The sequence below is a fragment of the Dendrobium catenatum genome, unplaced genomic scaffold (assembly GCF_001605985.2).
Source record: "Dendrobium catenatum unplaced genomic scaffold, ASM160598v2 fragScaff_scaffold_1022, whole genome shotgun sequence".
Taxonomy (NCBI): Eukaryota; Viridiplantae; Streptophyta; class Magnoliopsida; order Asparagales; family Orchidaceae; genus Dendrobium; species Dendrobium catenatum.
Window position 1 is genome coordinate 1,097,994 of NW_021319484.1, and position 17,167 is coordinate 1,115,160.

Sequence of the window (17,167 nt, forward strand, 5' to 3'; positions counted from 1 at the left end):
AGTAAGGGTATGAATGGAGATTCTATACCAGGGCCAGATGGATTTATTACTAAATTCTTTGTTAAAACTTGGGACATTATCAAGCTTGATATTATTGATGTTGTTCATGACTTCTTTAAAGGTACTCCTTATCCTAAATTTTTTTTCTTCCACTAATATTGTGCTTATTCCGAAAAAAGATAACACTACTTACTGGAACGATTTTATACCTATCAGCTTGTGCACTTTTTTTAACAAATTAGTGGCTAAAATTTTGGCATCTAGATTGTCTTCTATATTGCCTAAAATTATTTCTATTAACCAAACAGGTTTTGTGAAAGGTCGTAGTATTTTTGACAATATTTTATTGGCTCAAGAGATGGTTCATGATCTAAATGCTAAAGTTACTAGTGGTAATATTTTGTTCAAGCTTGAAATAACTAAAGCATATGATAATTTGAAGTGGGATTTCCTTTATAATATTTTACACCTAATGGGTTTTAATGATTATTTTCTGATGCTGATCAAGAACAGTATTGAGAATTATTTCTTTTCTCTTATCATCAATGGGAATAGTCATGATTTTTTCCCTTCTAAGCATGATTTGAGATAAGGGGATCCTCTATCCCTTTCTCTTTTTATTTTAGCGATGGAGTATCTTTCTAGTGGTATTGATAATCTTTATAATAGGATGCATATGCTTAATTTTCATACTATTGGCGGCATTCCTATTACGCATCTTAGTTTTGCTGATTATTTTATCATTTTTTCCAATGCCTCGATTAAAAACGTCAAGCGTCTTGCTAGATTTTTATCTTCTTTTCAGTTGATTAGTGGGTTGTCTATCAATAGGGATAAGAGCAATTTTATTACTGGTGCCTCTGTGAATCACAATAGAATTAATGGTATTAAAAGAGTTTGTGGTTTTAATCACTCTTCTCTTCCTATTAAGTATCTGGGGGCACCTTTTTTTACCGGTAGGAAGAAGATTTTCCATTTTGATAATATCTTTACTACTTTTCAAAAGAAGTTTTTAAATTGGTCTTCCAAATTTCTTTCGTTTGGTGGTAGATTGACGTTAATCAAAAGTGTGCTTAACTCTATTCCGATATTTTTGTTTCACACTTTGCAACCTCCGGCTAGTGTTTGTATGAGGATGGAGAGGATGATTAATAAATTCTTTTGGGGGGCCACTAATAATAAATCTTGTATCAATTGGGCTTCTTGGAGAAAAGTTTTTGGTGTTTTTAAGGAAGGGTCGCTTGGGTGTAAGTCTATTTGTAATACTTCTCATGTTTTTTTTCTCACAAACTTTGGTTTACGTTCCGTGCTAATAATAGTTTATGGTCTAAATTCATGAATGCTAAGTATTGTAAGAATATTAACCCTTTGGTTTGTCATTATAAAAGTTCGTATTCTAGGGTTTGGAAAAGATTATGTAAAATTAAATGGGAAGCTGAAAATTACATTCAATGGGGCATTGGTATTTGGGAGGTTGGTTTTTGGCAAGAAAATTAGTTGGGCACTAATTCCATTGATCATTACCTTAATACTCATACTATTATTAATACTAGGGTTTGTGAATTCATCCATAATGGGGAGTGGAACATTCCTAAGCTTCAAGAAGTTGTTCCTTATGTTATCATTGAGAAAATCATTCAAACCCCTTTAAATTTGAATGTCAAGGATAAAATTATTTTTAATTTGTCTTCCTCTGGTATTTTTAATTTAAAGAATGTTTGGGAGGAGATTAGACTTTAAGGTGATGTTTCTTCGGTCTATAACTCTCTTTGGAATAATACTATTCCTTTATCTTATTCCTTGCTTTCGTGGTGGTGTCTTAAAAGATTTTTGCCTATTGACAACAGTCTTTGGAATAAAGGATTTAGTATTGTGTCTAAGTGTCAATGTTGTTGTAATAGTGAGAGCATTGAACATATTTTTGTGAATGGTTCCATTGCTAATACTCTTTGGTCTTATTTCTTTAATCTGGCGAACATTGGTGATTTCAATGGTAGTTTAGATTTGTTCGATCTTTTCAAGAGTTGGTTTACTAAATGCAAAGGTCATATTCATAATCTTCTACCTATTGTGATTATTTGGTATCTTTGAAAAGGTAGAAATGAGTCTAAACATTTGGGCATTAAGATGAATGCTCATCATATTATCTCTAATGTTAGATTCAAAATTTTACAACTGATTGCTGTAAACCTTATTTCCGGTAAGAACTTTACGCACAGCAACCTTTTAGCTGATTACATTGGGTTCATATAAATGCTATTAGAAATAATAGGGAGCTTTTTGTGATGTGGATTAAGCCTAATGAACATTTTGTTAAATTGAATACTGATGGTTCTGTTAAGTGTAATAAAGCTGGCATGGGGGGCATTATCAGGAATTCTCTTGGCAACCCGGTTGCGGCTTTTTCTGGGCCTCTGTCTTCTTGCTCTGTTTTAACGGCTGAATTAATGGCTTTGGATCGAGGCTTACAATTATGTATGAAGATGGGTTTACAGAATGTGCATATTGAAGTTGACTCTACTCTTCTTGTTTATATTTTTACTGAGAAAGATGTATGTTTCCCACATAATTTCTACACCATTCGTAAAATTAAAATGGCCCTATCCTTGATCAATTTTACTATCTCCCACATTTATCGTGAAGGTAATGCTTGTGCGGATTGGCTTGCCAATTTAGTTATTGAAAGTGAGTCTTTGCTAGAGTATCAGGTGCTTGATATTCCTGTGCATCTTAAAGGGATGATTAATCTTGATAAAATTGGTTTACCTTACATTCGTCACAGTTAGTGCTATGTTGGTTTATTTTTTGTTTTGGTTAGGTGGCAGTGTGATGGGGTGTTGTTGTCTGCTCTGGCTGTGTCGGTTGGGTTATTTTGGCTTGGGTGTTGGTGTTTTGCCTTTGCTTTTCTGGTTCCAATGGATTATTATCTGCTGGAGCTGGAGTTGGGTTGTTACTAAGATGGTGTTTTCTTCTAATGCTAATAGCTGTTGCTATCATTCTAGGAGGTATTTGTTCTGCTGGAGCAGGGGGGGTTAAGGGGTTGTCCATTTTTCTGTCAGTATGTGGCTTTGGTTAACATTCTTTCTTGGGTTATGATTTCCTGGGGGCTGCAGATTGACTACGGTTTTGGTTCTGAGTGTTTTGTTATGGGGGATAAGTGGAAGAGGCTATTGATGGTGCATTTTTTTGGTATGGCTAGTATTTGTTAGATATGAGTTATAGTATCAGTTGGTATTTCCTGGTTTATAGTTATATTCCTAAGTATGTTTCCTGGTTTATTTACTATTTGCTTAACATATCTTTTTAAAGAGCTCTTTGCAGGATTATTTCATCTTTATATTTCAGGAACATCAATGACTGCAAGGTACTCTTATTTTGGAATCTTGTTTGCCTTTTCTTTTTTTCTTCATCTTTTTTGCAAGAAGTTTGTGCTGAACGGGAATGATTGGATCTTCCTTTTTTGGGTGCTGTTTCTTAACAGTCCGAGTCTTTACTTATGTTCTTTTTGTAATCTTAGGACAAGGAACCACCGGCTCTTAGGTTTTCTTTCCTTTTTCATTGTAGCTCTTTCGAGCATTAGAGAGCTGGATGGTCCTTTTAAGGACTTTTGTAACCTTTTTTTTGAAATTAACGTGTAGACCCCTCTGTGGATTTTAACAAAAAAATATATATATTTCAAATGAGTCGGACTTCATTTATATATAATTTTTTAATGTTTCTTAAAGCACATTTCTAATAAAAAATTAAATTTTTTTAAAAAGTTATTTGGACGGTTTTTTTTTTTTTTTGGTAAAATAAAAAAAATTGTCCTGCTCCTCTCTTCTAAACTCTTGTGTTTCTCTCTCTAGCCTGGCAATGCAGCTCTTGTCGTTTTCCCATCGGAATTTAATGCTTTTAAGGAAGCCTGAGGACGGAAACCCAAAGCCCACTCAGCCAACCTAATTTCTTTTCTCGGGATTCCCTTCTCTCCTACTTATGACACCCACGATCCACAATTGTGGACACAAATTCTAACAGGAATTTCTTTTAAAGCTCCTCTGTAAAAAGCACTAAAACAGATGCAGTATTTTTTAAATTTTCATAACAATCTTTATTACTGTTTAATGCTTATTATCAGCAGGAAAATTCAGCTGCAAAAGATGCTTTGATTATGAAGATTTTTTTTTAAAATTATATAATGTGAATATAGCACATATTTAAAGGAAAAATTATTATGTGCAGTGTCCCAAATGAAGCCTTAACGAAATTTTGCTTAGGTCACAGTTATTTTATTGTATAGAATCTAACATCATTGTGATTAATTTGCATTGATCGTTCTCTTTTTTGGTTCTTCGTTATGAGCGCAAGCTCAATTTTATGATAATAAGTACAATAAATCTGGTTATAGTTGAGCATTGTATTGCTGGCTTATACTAATTTTATTTATGAATACACTTTTGTTATGTGATTGATGATTTAAAATTTTGTTACTATTGAGGAGTACTCTCATTATTTTATATTGACTAGGGAACACCACCTGTAATCTGGTCCGAAAAAATTTGGGTCTGGGTTTGGATTCAACAAATTGACCAGTAAATTGGTCGGGTTTGGATTCAACAAATTGACCAGTTTCAAAAATCGGGTTTGGGTTCGGGTTGACCTAGAAACCCTCTCCTTGTGTCTACTACATGCGTCGAGTGTCAGGTTGGCGACGTTGCTCGACGCATCGAGTCGCTTCGCGTGCATTGCCGGAAAGGTGGCATCACTTTGCCTTCTTCGCGTCGCTTCGCATGCTGATGTTGCGCCGCTGCTTCGCCGCCGGCGATGGGAGCTCAGCTCATGCTTTTTTAACCAAATCTAATAAACCCAGGCTGGGTTGGTTCAACCCGACAACCCGTGCGGGTCTGGTCTGGTTTGGAATAGCCGTCCCATTAGTAAAAATGGGTCGAGTTTGGGTTGTCCCGTTTGGAGTTGGGTCAACTCGCGTTCGACCCGAACCTGATCCGTCGACCCAAATTGACACTCCTAATATTGACATTGCTTCTTCTTCTTCTGGTGCCTTCTTTAGGAGTAAATTAGCTTAAAATTAAAAAAAAATATATATATAATTATTGATCTAATGCCCTAAGAATTTTTATTTATTTTTTTGCTTTCACTTATAATGTGATCTATTTTCACTAAGTTTGCATGATTCAATAAAATAAAAAAAATCATATTAAATAATTACATATTATTTTAATTCCTCATAAGATTTCTGGTCCTGATACTCTGCCACAAGAAGAAACGCATCCCACCAGTCCACCAGCACCACCACTTGCTCCATTCTCTCTCTAAACCATCTCCATCCCTATCAATAATTCTTCCTCTTGCATGCGCCCTCTTGTCGCGTAGTTCTTGGGACAGAACCTTCTACCTTCCATTATTCATCCCCGTTCTCTCTCCATCCTCTCTCTCTCACCTCTTTTATTCTCCTCTTCCAGTTTCCCATTCAATTTTGTGCATCATGGTTGCCAAGCTAGATTCTGGCACGGCCGCCGCGCAGCAGAACGCCGGCTCGCCACCACTCAACTGCCCCCGCTGCGATTCCACCAACACAAAATTCTGCTACTATAACAACTATAGCCTCGCGCAGCCGCGCCACTTCTGCAAGTCCTGCAAGAGATACTGGACCCGCGGTGGCACCCTCCGCAACGTTCCTGTTGGCGGCGGCTGCCGGAAGAACAAGAGAACGAAGAAATCCCACCGATCCGCCCCCTCCATCACCGCGGCTGCACCATCTCTTCCACCACCTCCAGTTATTCATAGCCCAGCCACAGATCTCAGCTCGTTGCTCTATGGATTTCCACAGATGATGAATTCCTCAACGGTCTTCTTCCCCAAGTTCGAGCTCGATGCACAGTTTGCTGGCTATGAAGAAAACTTCCAGTCGTGCCTTAGCGCTGCCAATATTGTGGATCTACAGAAGTCGGCGGCAGCACCGGCGGATTTTCTTGGAGATTACTCGCTATTGAATTCTCATATTCCTTCTTCTTCATCTCCGATGGCTGCAGAGGCCTACCAGCCATTGCTTTCCTATGATGATATCAACATGGGAACTGAGAACAACACTTCAAATAGATCGATAAATAATTGGCAAGATACGAAGGGGAATCCATTGGAAGCCACAAACTCCTTTGCGGCCTCTGGCGGCAGTGGGGCCGTTGCTCAGACCCCCTATCTCTACTGGAATCAAGCGATGTGCAGCGGCTGGCCAGAATCCAGCTCGTCGGTGGCTCCTCTTATCTAATTAGCAAAAGCTAGCTAATTGTTTCGTCAACGTATTTTCAAGCATGGGTCGTCTAATCAATTTGGTGCTTTATTTTGTTCATCTATTTTCTTATCCTGTTCTTGGTTCCCGTAAAAAAACTACATAAACTGATCAGATCATGGATCGGAGAGATCATGTCGGTTGCAGAGGTCTCAATGGCGTCTCGTGCTGTTTTTGAGTCATTGCGGCGTCGAGAAGGATCGATTTGCTCCGAGAGGAACCTCGGATCCTTTCCATCATCTTATTACATTAAAAATTATTGATTTTCTCCAGCTCAAGCTTTCGAAATTTGGAGATTGGAAGGAAAAGAATTTAGATGGAGGGTGACTATTTACTTGTTAATTAGTAAGTTTGTTTGTTAGTTATGTGTACATACCAAGCCATAGCCATGGTTACATATCTTCATGCTCTTTTTCTCCTTCTTCTGGATTGGTTCTAAATTAACAGTTCGGTTTCTTGGATCAATCTCCAATTCTCCATATTTGAGATCCAACTCCAGGAAGTAATTTGATTTTTCCTTCTGTTTCTCCTTTAATTCGATCTTAGATTATTGATCATGGTTAAAAACGCTAAGATTAAGAGAGAGGAATGACAAAGATGACTAATGAGCTGCGTATTTCAGTCCTCTATGTGTGTAATATATTAATTTTCATGAAACAATTAATTTGCTTATAAACTTTTTCACTTCAGAATTTTTATATATTTCACTTGTTCCAACTTGTTCCAAAGTTTGTTATTAAACGAGTACTGCTGAATCATTCTTTGTTTGTGGTGATGATGATTTATTTGAAACAAACTGCATAAAGTACTGCATGTCTGCAGGCTCTCAGATGTGCAATGTTGTAAGTGCTTTTCTGGACTCATCTGGAAAAGGTATCTTCTTCCCCATAGGAACCTTTATTTCCATGCTTGCTTTATTAAGGAACAGCTCAAAAGTAAAGTTTTTGGGCAGCTTAATTTATACATTAATAAATGATTTAGAATTTGTTTACTTTCTATAATTTGTTCTTCATTTTGGTAATCTCTTAACTTTTATTTGTTGGAATTGTAGAAATTTGCATTGTGAGTTTCTCCTCATTCATTAGCTAGCATTATTTTGTCATAATGATCTTATTAATTGATATTATTATGGGGCAATAATTATTCACTAATGCTATCATGTCATGTGTTCCAAACACATACTGAATGATGAGGTTTTGTAAGCCCTCATCATACACAAGGATAATCCACGTTAAACACATTGCTAGACATATTTTGACTGAAAAATAAGAAGGAAAAAAAAATCATGTAATTTAGGGAGAAATGATACCGCAATTTTCTAAATTTTTGGGACATTTAGGTTAATTAAGACAAACTCATACACATATTGCATACACAAGAATCGAACTCAAGCCTTTTAGTTGGTAGTCTAAGCTTCTAACCAACATATCAAGATGAGCTGGTGTCGGCCATCTTCTAATGCTAGATGAGAATTAACAAGAACACAAACTTATTTTTTTGTTTTTGTTGTTGTTGTTGTTGTTAAGAACACAAGGTAGCTAGCTTAATTTATCAGTTTAGTTCTTGCATGATTAATAGTTTTTTTTTTTCTGATATTTCAAGTTATCTCACATTTTGAATTATTATTGTCATTTTCAGAATTTATTACAAAATACTTTTGAGATTCTTCTTTCACTTAAGGCATTTATTAAAAAAAAGAAAGCAATTAATGCTGCTTATGTATATTTTTTATAAGCAAACTAGTTACTACTTATTATTAGGTGGCAACAATTTATTTGTACTTTATATATGTAGCTGATCTGCTAAATAGTTGCTATATCTGTTTATATTTTGTATTTCAACATTATAAACAGCTTTTAATTAAGACATTTGATGTAAATATTATGATAAAAACAAGTTATAAGAATTTTATTTTATTTTAGACTAATTAAAATTAAGATATTTTATCATAATAATAGAAAATTTAATGCATATTGATCATTTTGTTAGTCCTGTCAATTTATAACACAGTTGGAACTCTTATAACGCTTTCGTTGGCATTTTTAGCGTGAAATAACATTCTACTTCACCTAATTATTCAGCAAATCATAGCACTATATAGATTGCACAACAAAACACAGTTGAAGACATCAATATCAAACAGTCATGCATACTGAAACGAGCTATTCATCTCCAGATTATTAGAAAAACGGTCACCATATTTGATACTGAAGCACCATTTACTTGATGAATCAAAATATGATCTTTTTAACTTTAAAATGTCATCACCATCATCGTTATAATCGATGATGTGCACCACTTTACTATTTCTCATCATAATTGATTAGGCACCCTTCACTGAATGAGTCAAAGGAAGACAATTTTTTACCAGTAATCTGGAAGTTTGAAATTTAGAATGCTGCTTTAGAAAGTAGTAAGAAAGCTGTCCAAACAAAGCTATAGCTTAGATTTGGGTCGGAGATGGAGAGGGAAGGAGACTGTAAGATCTGGTTAGTTAAGGAGAGCTGAGACGAGGGTAATTAGTGCAAGAAGGAGACAATCGAGTTACAGGAATAACGAGTTTAACATAGTTAATTCTTTTCAGTTCCTCTTCTTTATCAGATCCAGAAGCCAAAAAGGTTTCCGACAAAGAAGACCCTCTTATATTTGTTCTTTAGAAAGAACTTCTCTGAAGAGAATACACTTTCCTCAGGCTCTTCACTTGTTCAGTTTGATTTTCGAATGCGCTGTTGTTTTAGTGACTTAGGCTTTCTTTGGGACGGCTTTTTACTCCTTCTTAAAGCAGTTTTTTAATATAATTTTTTTAATTTTTTATTAAAAAATTATTTTAAGAAGCAACGAAAAAGCCGTCTTAATCATTTTGTAATGTGTTGCTCATGACTGAGGTTGTGGTCCTATTGTCTCAGGTGGTTTCTCAATGTGCATGCACGATGCATCTGACTGCAGAAAAATTTCATTTTCTTGCATGCCTGAGAATTTGTTGGAATTCGTCAGAAATTTACATTTCTAGTGGATTTACATCTGCTGATAAAAGCCTTTTACTAAAAAAAATTTCTCTGGAATTATTTTTTTCAGTGAATTCTCCACATGAAGCGGGGGATGACTGATAAAAAAATGGGGGATTTATATATATACCATTTTATTTCATGTTATTTATATATCTAATATGTCTAAAATATTAATATTATATGTCGACCACCTGTTGAACAAATATTAGTACATGGAATGAAATATTAAATTTTATAGGATGGTAATGAAATATATGAGTGAGATATTTGATATTAAAGTTGTATATGGTTGATAAACATGTAATATTAATGTTTTGGGGGTTAGATTTGTAAATAACGTGAAATAAAATGGTTTTTATGTAATAGCTAGTTACCGATTAAAAATTGTCAGGGAATAGTCAACTTGTTATTGCACTGGTAATATCCAGTGCAAAATTTATCAATTTTTTAGGACATTTTGACTAATTAAAATAAATTCATACACATCACATACATAAGTCTTGAATTCAAGACCTTTTGATTAATAGCCAAAACTCCCGAGCGATAGATACGTCAAAATTTATCAATAATTGTTGGCTCAAGTTTCAATAAATAATTTACCTGAAATCATTAACAGCATAAAAAATTTCATAAGCTATCCTATCCTATCTGTTGAGTCATCCACATAACTACACAAGTTAATTATGATTCACATTTAGGCATTTAAATTAACAATACAAATGAAATATAGCATACAATTTTGTACACAAAATATAAATTCAAGCTTCGTTTGAGACCGCTTTCTTACTGCTTCTTGAAACAACTTTTTAGCACAAAAATTTAAATTCTTGTACTAAAAACCGCTTAAGAAACAGTAAAAAAGCTGTCTCAAACGGAACCTCAATTTATACACAAAATACAAATTCATTACAACAACTTTTTTTTTTCATTTTCTCTCATTCTCACTCATTTACTCTCTTTCTCCTAGCCATCTAATATTTTCATTTTCACATTCAAATGCATTGCTACATTGATCATTACTTGCATTTTAGCATTCCTATATAAATATTGCGTTAGGTTTCATGCTTGATTGAAAATCCTCAGATATTATAGAAATTTAGTGGTGAATCATTTTTGGCAACTCTTCTCTTATATATTAAAGATAAAGGTGTGGAAGGATTATGCTTCATAAGTCATAACCCTAAAGTCTTAAGTAGTAAATTCTTCATTTATTCTTTCATCCCATTGTGTGGATCCATATTTTGCTATTTGAGAGTTAATATGATTTACCTAAAAATTCTCTCTTATAAAAGTCTGAGATACATTTATCCTCTAAAAGATCAATATTATTGATAGTTACATAATAATATTTTAATTATGAAATATGTGCCCTTACATCTACTGTTTACTAAAAAAATTATTATTTATTATGATAGTTAATGCAACTGCAATAATTGTTATTTGTACAGTATTTACGGTCGTTCGTAGCTGATAGCATTTCGGAAGCTAGAGATGTTTGAAGGACATTATAGTTATTTGTACAATATGTAGGCTCCTGCTCACTTAGTTCTTTATGTTAGATTGATTTATATTGATGAATTCATTGAAACCCTTGTTGATTTATTTAGATTTTAAAATAGATAATTATTTTATAATTAGATCTTGGGAGTTGGGATGTTCAGTGGTTATCCTTGGAAACATACAAATTTAAGATTAGAGGACTCAATGTACATCCTTCGGCCATTATTACTTTTCTTAGCAATCATAATTTCATAGACCTAATGCAAATTCTAGATGTATGAAATCATAGATTACTTCAACTATATGAGCTTAGTAATCTCTTCTTTGATAATATTGTCTATTCCTTTTGTAAATTTTGATTATTTCTTTTCTAATCTAGATTAATTTCAATTATATGAGTTGTATTCCTACACATGTATGAAATCCTAGATTAACTAGATGTATGAACTCCTTTGAGAACATGGTTTCACCAAGCTATTTTTTTTATAAAGCCCACTTATAGGGGCCTACACATTAATATAAACGAGAGAATACAAGCCCTTAATGATTTTTGCCACCCCCCAATGGAAAATGATTTATGAACTATACAACCCACCTTCAAATTAAACATCTCGATCATTTGAACTCATCCTCAGGCCCATCTAAGTCCTCCCGAACATCCCCACAAGGCGAGGAAAATGATTCATCAAGCCAATCAGAATGATCAACACAAGTATCCTTCATATTCAACCCCAAATGGGCTTTCGAGGCTTCATTAGTAGTGATAGAAATAGGGACATCAACAAATGGTACTTCCTCATTTCCAACAGGAGATAGAGTCAAAACCACAGAGTCCAAAGAAGAACCATAATTAGTAGCAACATCCATTCCGTTAGAGGAATTATTTAAATTCCACCGTGTTAGCATCACAACACCCCATGTTCACAACATCCAACATATCATGAGACAAACCAAGACCAATATCCTTCGGGTCCTCAACAACAATTTAAAGAATTAATGATCAGTATGAGATTAGAAACCTCACAGTAAGCAGTAGGACTCTCCTCTCAAGCATCAACATCAATGTTATCCATAGGCTCCTTATCAAGAACATCAATAACAGATGGAGAAACAACATTTGAAATAATTTGAATCTCGTCAGAAACCACAAAAGCCAAATTCTATGCAGCATCAAGATTCTCAGAAACAAGAATAGGATTCAGAGTAAGGGGAGTTTATTCCCTGTCAGTCAACTCCTCAGAGTTTATGGTTTCATCAAGCATTTAATTCAAATTGCTCCTCAAGATAGGGGTCTGTGCTTCACTACCTACACTAAAAGATTTAACTCTTTTATTATTATTTTTTTTTAATTCTACAAGACAAATTTTTTATCTAATAAAAAATAATTATATTTTCAATTATTAACAATGTCTTGGAACCTTTAATTATTAACAAATTAAAGGGGATTGTCAACCAACCATAAGACTGTTTTGGATGCTATAATTCCCTTTCATGAAGATGGCGATGTATTTTTCATTAGCATTAAGTACCTGTAACATTTTCATGATATTAAAAGTAAACATAAATTATTTTATATATATATGTATGTATATTTGAATGAAGGTTTGATTCTTTTCAAATTTGATTTGAATCTGGTTCGAACGCTTATTTGAATTCGAAGTAGTTCAAATTAATTTCACTTGCCATGAACTTAAATGAGCAATTCATAGGGGTGTCAATATTTGACATGATTTGAAATCCCGACTCGAACCCGACCCAAAAATTTTGGGTTAGGTTCAATTCGTTTCACAAATGAGTTGGTTTCGGGTTTCATGATTCGACCCGTTTGAAAAAATGGGTCCGATCTGGGTCAACCTGCTAACCCGAAATTGACCCGGAAACTGTCCGCGTCGCATCAGGTCCTCCAAATCTCGTCCACGTTGCATTAGCCCTCGTCATCAAGCTGCCCGCGTCAAGTCCATGTACTGCCGTTCGAGGCATCGTCCTCATGTCGTTGTCTACATCTGCATGCCACTGTCCGTGTCTACGTCAAGCTGCATTAGCTCTCGTCATCAAGCTGCTCGCGTCAAGTCCGCGTCCCGCCACATTGATGCTGCCTCGTCTGTTCGCTCAACCATCACCTCCTCCACCATTTGTAACCTCTGTTCCTGCCTCCGCCATCCTCTCCAGCCCACCATCGATAGTGTTTGAAGACAAGCTCGTGACCCGGGTTGGCGGATCGTGTCGGGTTGACCCGGATTCAAAGCGAGTCGGGTTCGGGTCCGAAAAAGTGACATGTTTGCAAAAACGAGTCAGGTTCGAGTCAGGTCAATCTGCATCGGGTCAGTTCCGCGTTCAACCCGAACCCGATTCGTGACCCAATTTTGACAGCCCTAGCAATTCAAGAATACAATAGTGGGATAATGTAGGGTTTGTTTGGGCCGATGCAACTTTTCATAAAAATGACTGTGAAGTTGTTATGGATAAAGTAATATTAAAAAAAAAAATTCTATGGTTATTATAATTTTTTAAAAAATTAACTAGGGCTTTGTTACACCTAACGTATTAGTAGATCTAGTTTCAAAAAGCAAATTACCACCACAATTTTTTTAGTAAGCAACAAAAAAATGATAAGTATAAAGGATGTGTGGTTGAAGCTTGAAAAGCTAAGCATATATTATATATAGAAAGCTGCTCCAAATAGGCTCATAGTCTCAAAAGAAGTTTAAAATATATTTTTCTAATAAAATAAATTTGTATATATATTGGTAAATTTCAAATGCTATGACATATGTAAGAAGCTTTTACAAAATTATTGAAAATCATTAATGCTTGATTTGAGACAATTTTTTTTTTAAATAATCTTTTAGTATAAATTTTTTTAAACTAATTTTTTTTGTATTAAAAAATTATTTGAAAGCACCTAAGCTTTGCTAGTTGACCATCTCTTCAGGAACAATTATTACGTCCTCTGATTGGACGTAGAGCTACGTTCGGCTGCCAATAACATGTCGCCACGTGCTCTTACTCTTTACCGCGCGGCCTGACGACTTGACCCGGACCGGAACCCAGGAATGCTATGTTCGCGTATTGCGAGGTATTACTCGCTATTTGCTCGATATTGCTTGGCAATAATGAGAAATACCGCTCTGTGAAGACCAATACCGAGCAATACCGAGTTGTACCAAGTTTTGCTAGGTATTGCTCGGTATTGATTTTTGTCGAGCAAAATCGACCAATACCTAGCAATACCGAGCAATACCTAGCAAAATCGAGAAATACCGAGCCATCATGGGTTTGTTCCAGGTCGGGTTGTCGGGGTGCGCGGTAAATAGTAAGAAAGCGTGGCGCGATTCTACTGACGGCCGAACGTAGAGCTACGTCATGTGACCGGATCAAATAAATATTCTCTCTTCAGCCTCAATTTTTACTTCGGACCATTGTTGAAATATTTTGGAAAAGGCAAATCGGAAAGATTTTTTGTTTTTAGTAAAAAAATTATTTATAATATGATTAAATTCAAGAAAAAAAGGAAGGCAATAAATACCATTTAGTTTATGTAGAAACGAATGTGGACGCATCTTCTTTGATCATTGACTGATGTGACAAAATAACACCAAATTCAAACGAAAAAACTAAGTATAAACAAGTTGAGATCACGATTGTCAAATGCTGGATAAATAATCTCTCTTTTGAATATAAGTTTTTTATTTTATTCGGACTGATATCATCCATTATTATTGATAAGTCTTCGTAAATTTGCTTGATTGGCACAAATGATATTTGAATGGAAAACTTTTGTAAATAAATTCAAGGTTATTTTAACTCCAATTTCAATAAATTTATATTCAAATTGAACATCTTGATGAGTCGAATCCATCGACACTACAAATTTTTTAATTTGAGTCCAAGTGAACTCCAATCAAGAAGCACTTGAAGCATATTTGAAAATTTTTGAATATTAATAAAAAACCAAATGGTTTTTAAATCTTACATGCTTACAGTAAAATCAAGCAAAAAATTAGAAAAATCTTATGATCTTAAAATTATTTTAATTATGATATCATTAAGATAGTCAAATGCTGGATAAATAATTTCTGATCAAGGGAGTTAATATGATTGTTTGATAGAGTGTTCTGAATACTGGAGAAATTTAGGAAATTAACCCTCTAAAATAAGCTTAAATAAGGCTTCATTTTCCACCTTGTGAGAGGTCTCAGACTCTCAGGGCTAAGAGAGCTAAAAACTCTATTATATTTTCTGGTTATCACTTCAATCGCCATCATCAATAATCTTTATCATTATCACCAAAATTTTCTTATCTTACTAGTGACTATTATAACTTTACTATTAATGTCTAATCCTATTGTTAGGCTTTAAATATCCACTTATGGACACCAACATTCGGCAATACATATAATACGAATCAATTAGTTATTTTATATTATGTAATCTCGTTTTCTTCAAATGCGGAGAAGAGCAAATTCTTATACATTAAATCATATAGTGGATTATTACGTGTGAGCCATACCGATGATTTCTTCCCTTATTAAATTTTTCATACGAAAAACTTTGGTCCCTTACACTTCTATATGTACGCACTAGATTTTTGTACATATCTAACAAATTAAATATATATTCTACTACCACAAATATTCTAGTACATAGAAATTATGAATATGATTATTGTCATAATCAAAAATTCTACTCAAATTTTAAATAAATATATTTACTAATTTTACAATCATGATAGTGATAAGGAAAATGATTCTAGTAATTAATTATACCAATAATGTTAATATCATAATTTGTTAAGAACATAATGAATAAAAAATATAATTTATGATATCTCATAATATTTAGAACATGTTACCCTTTAAACATTGTTACGTACTAGAAATTTATATCATAATTTGTTAAAAATATAATGAGCTAAAAACGTAATTTATGATATATCATAATATTTAGAACATTACGTGCTAGAAAATTTCTATGATAGAGAGTATGTGTTTATTAACTTAGTTTTGTATGAAAATTTAGTGTGAAAAATAAAAAAAAGAAGAAAAATTATGGGGCATGAGCAAGTTAAAATATTCAATAATATAGATAAAAAAATAAGAGTTCACTTTTCCCCACAATGAAAGAAGATGGATTTACACAATTGAGGATGATAATTTGATTTTTATTGTAAGAATTATAGAAGAAGTGATGGAGGATAGAATGATTATACAACATTGGCGAGCGACTATCAATATAATAGAGGTCTTTAGCTCTTCCAGCTCTCAAACATCGCTCATATACAAAACAAATTTTGTGAGTTGATTTTGTTGATAATGATGAATGATAAAATTGATGGCTATTGGACTTTATTGACAACATTGTGTGTTAGTCTTATAAGTAATGACATGTTGATGCGGAGCATTTTATCTTAAATCGTTCCTTAGACATATGTTATCTAGTTTGTTACAAGCTTTCTAGAATCTTCTAGGATTCTCTAGGTTTTTCTTACTTTAGTATTATATATATGGAATGTGTAAGAGGAAAGGACTTATGGAATGAAATATTAGTCTTTGAAGCCTTAGAGCTTTCTTCTTCTTCTTCTTCCATGGATTGGGAAAACTGAAATCCTTCTTGCAGGTCGAGTCTTCCGACGATCCACTACATCAGTTGGTATCGGAGCCTGGAGCTTGCGAAGATCGATGGAATGCAGAAGAAGGTCGGCTGTCGAAGACGTTCGAAGCCGAAGAAAATGGGCGGTCGATGAAGATCGACGCCGAATAAGATGGGCGGTCGATGAAGATCTCCACCGAAGGAGATGGACAATCGACGAAGATCGCCGCCGAAGGAGATGGGCAGTCGACGAAGATTGACGTCGAAGGAGATGGGTGGTCGACGACGAAGAAGACTACTCTCCTCCACTCCAACTTTCACTCCCATGGCGAGATCTGCCGCCCCACTATCCTGACGAAGATAGTCGTCAAAGAAAAAGGGCTATCTACCATGATCGACGTTGTGAAGCCCTTCGAGTTGCTCGAGTGGAAGCATCAATCGATCGAATAGATGCTTTATGTGTTGATTTCATGCATTCAGTGGAAACGATTATGAGCAGGTCGGCAACCATACTGACCCCATTACTCTGCTCCGCCAACTAGCATTCTGCCTCGGATTCTTCCCCCAATCCAACACAGCACCTGTCTTCGGAACTCTTGACCATTCCCGGACTCCAGCATGCTAAGCCCCACACGCGCCCGCCGCAAACAATTTCCCGATTAAATTTGCCCGTGTGCCCTGAGTCTCGCATCGATGCTGATGTCCACTTGGTCGAGGGAGAGGGTTTCGAAGGACCTCCTCGGCTTCCAGCACACAATATCCAACTTGAATCCCAGATCCGAGT

The 17,167-nt window shown here is 34.9% G+C and overlaps 1 protein-coding gene across 1 annotated transcript; it reads left to right on the forward strand.

Annotated features, from left to right (window-relative positions):
• The first annotated feature begins 5,272 nt into the window (after window positions 1–5,272).
• Window positions 5,273–6,986, forward strand: LOC110107143 (dof zinc finger protein DOF2.4). Its single transcript, XM_020837314.2, has one exon. The coding sequence runs from the start codon at window positions 5,483–5,485 to the stop codon at window positions 6,263–6,265; it is 783 nt and encodes a 260-aa protein (XP_020692973.1). The 5' UTR covers window positions 5,273–5,482; the 3' UTR covers window positions 6,266–6,986.
• Window positions 6,987–17,167: the final 10,181 nt, after the last annotated feature.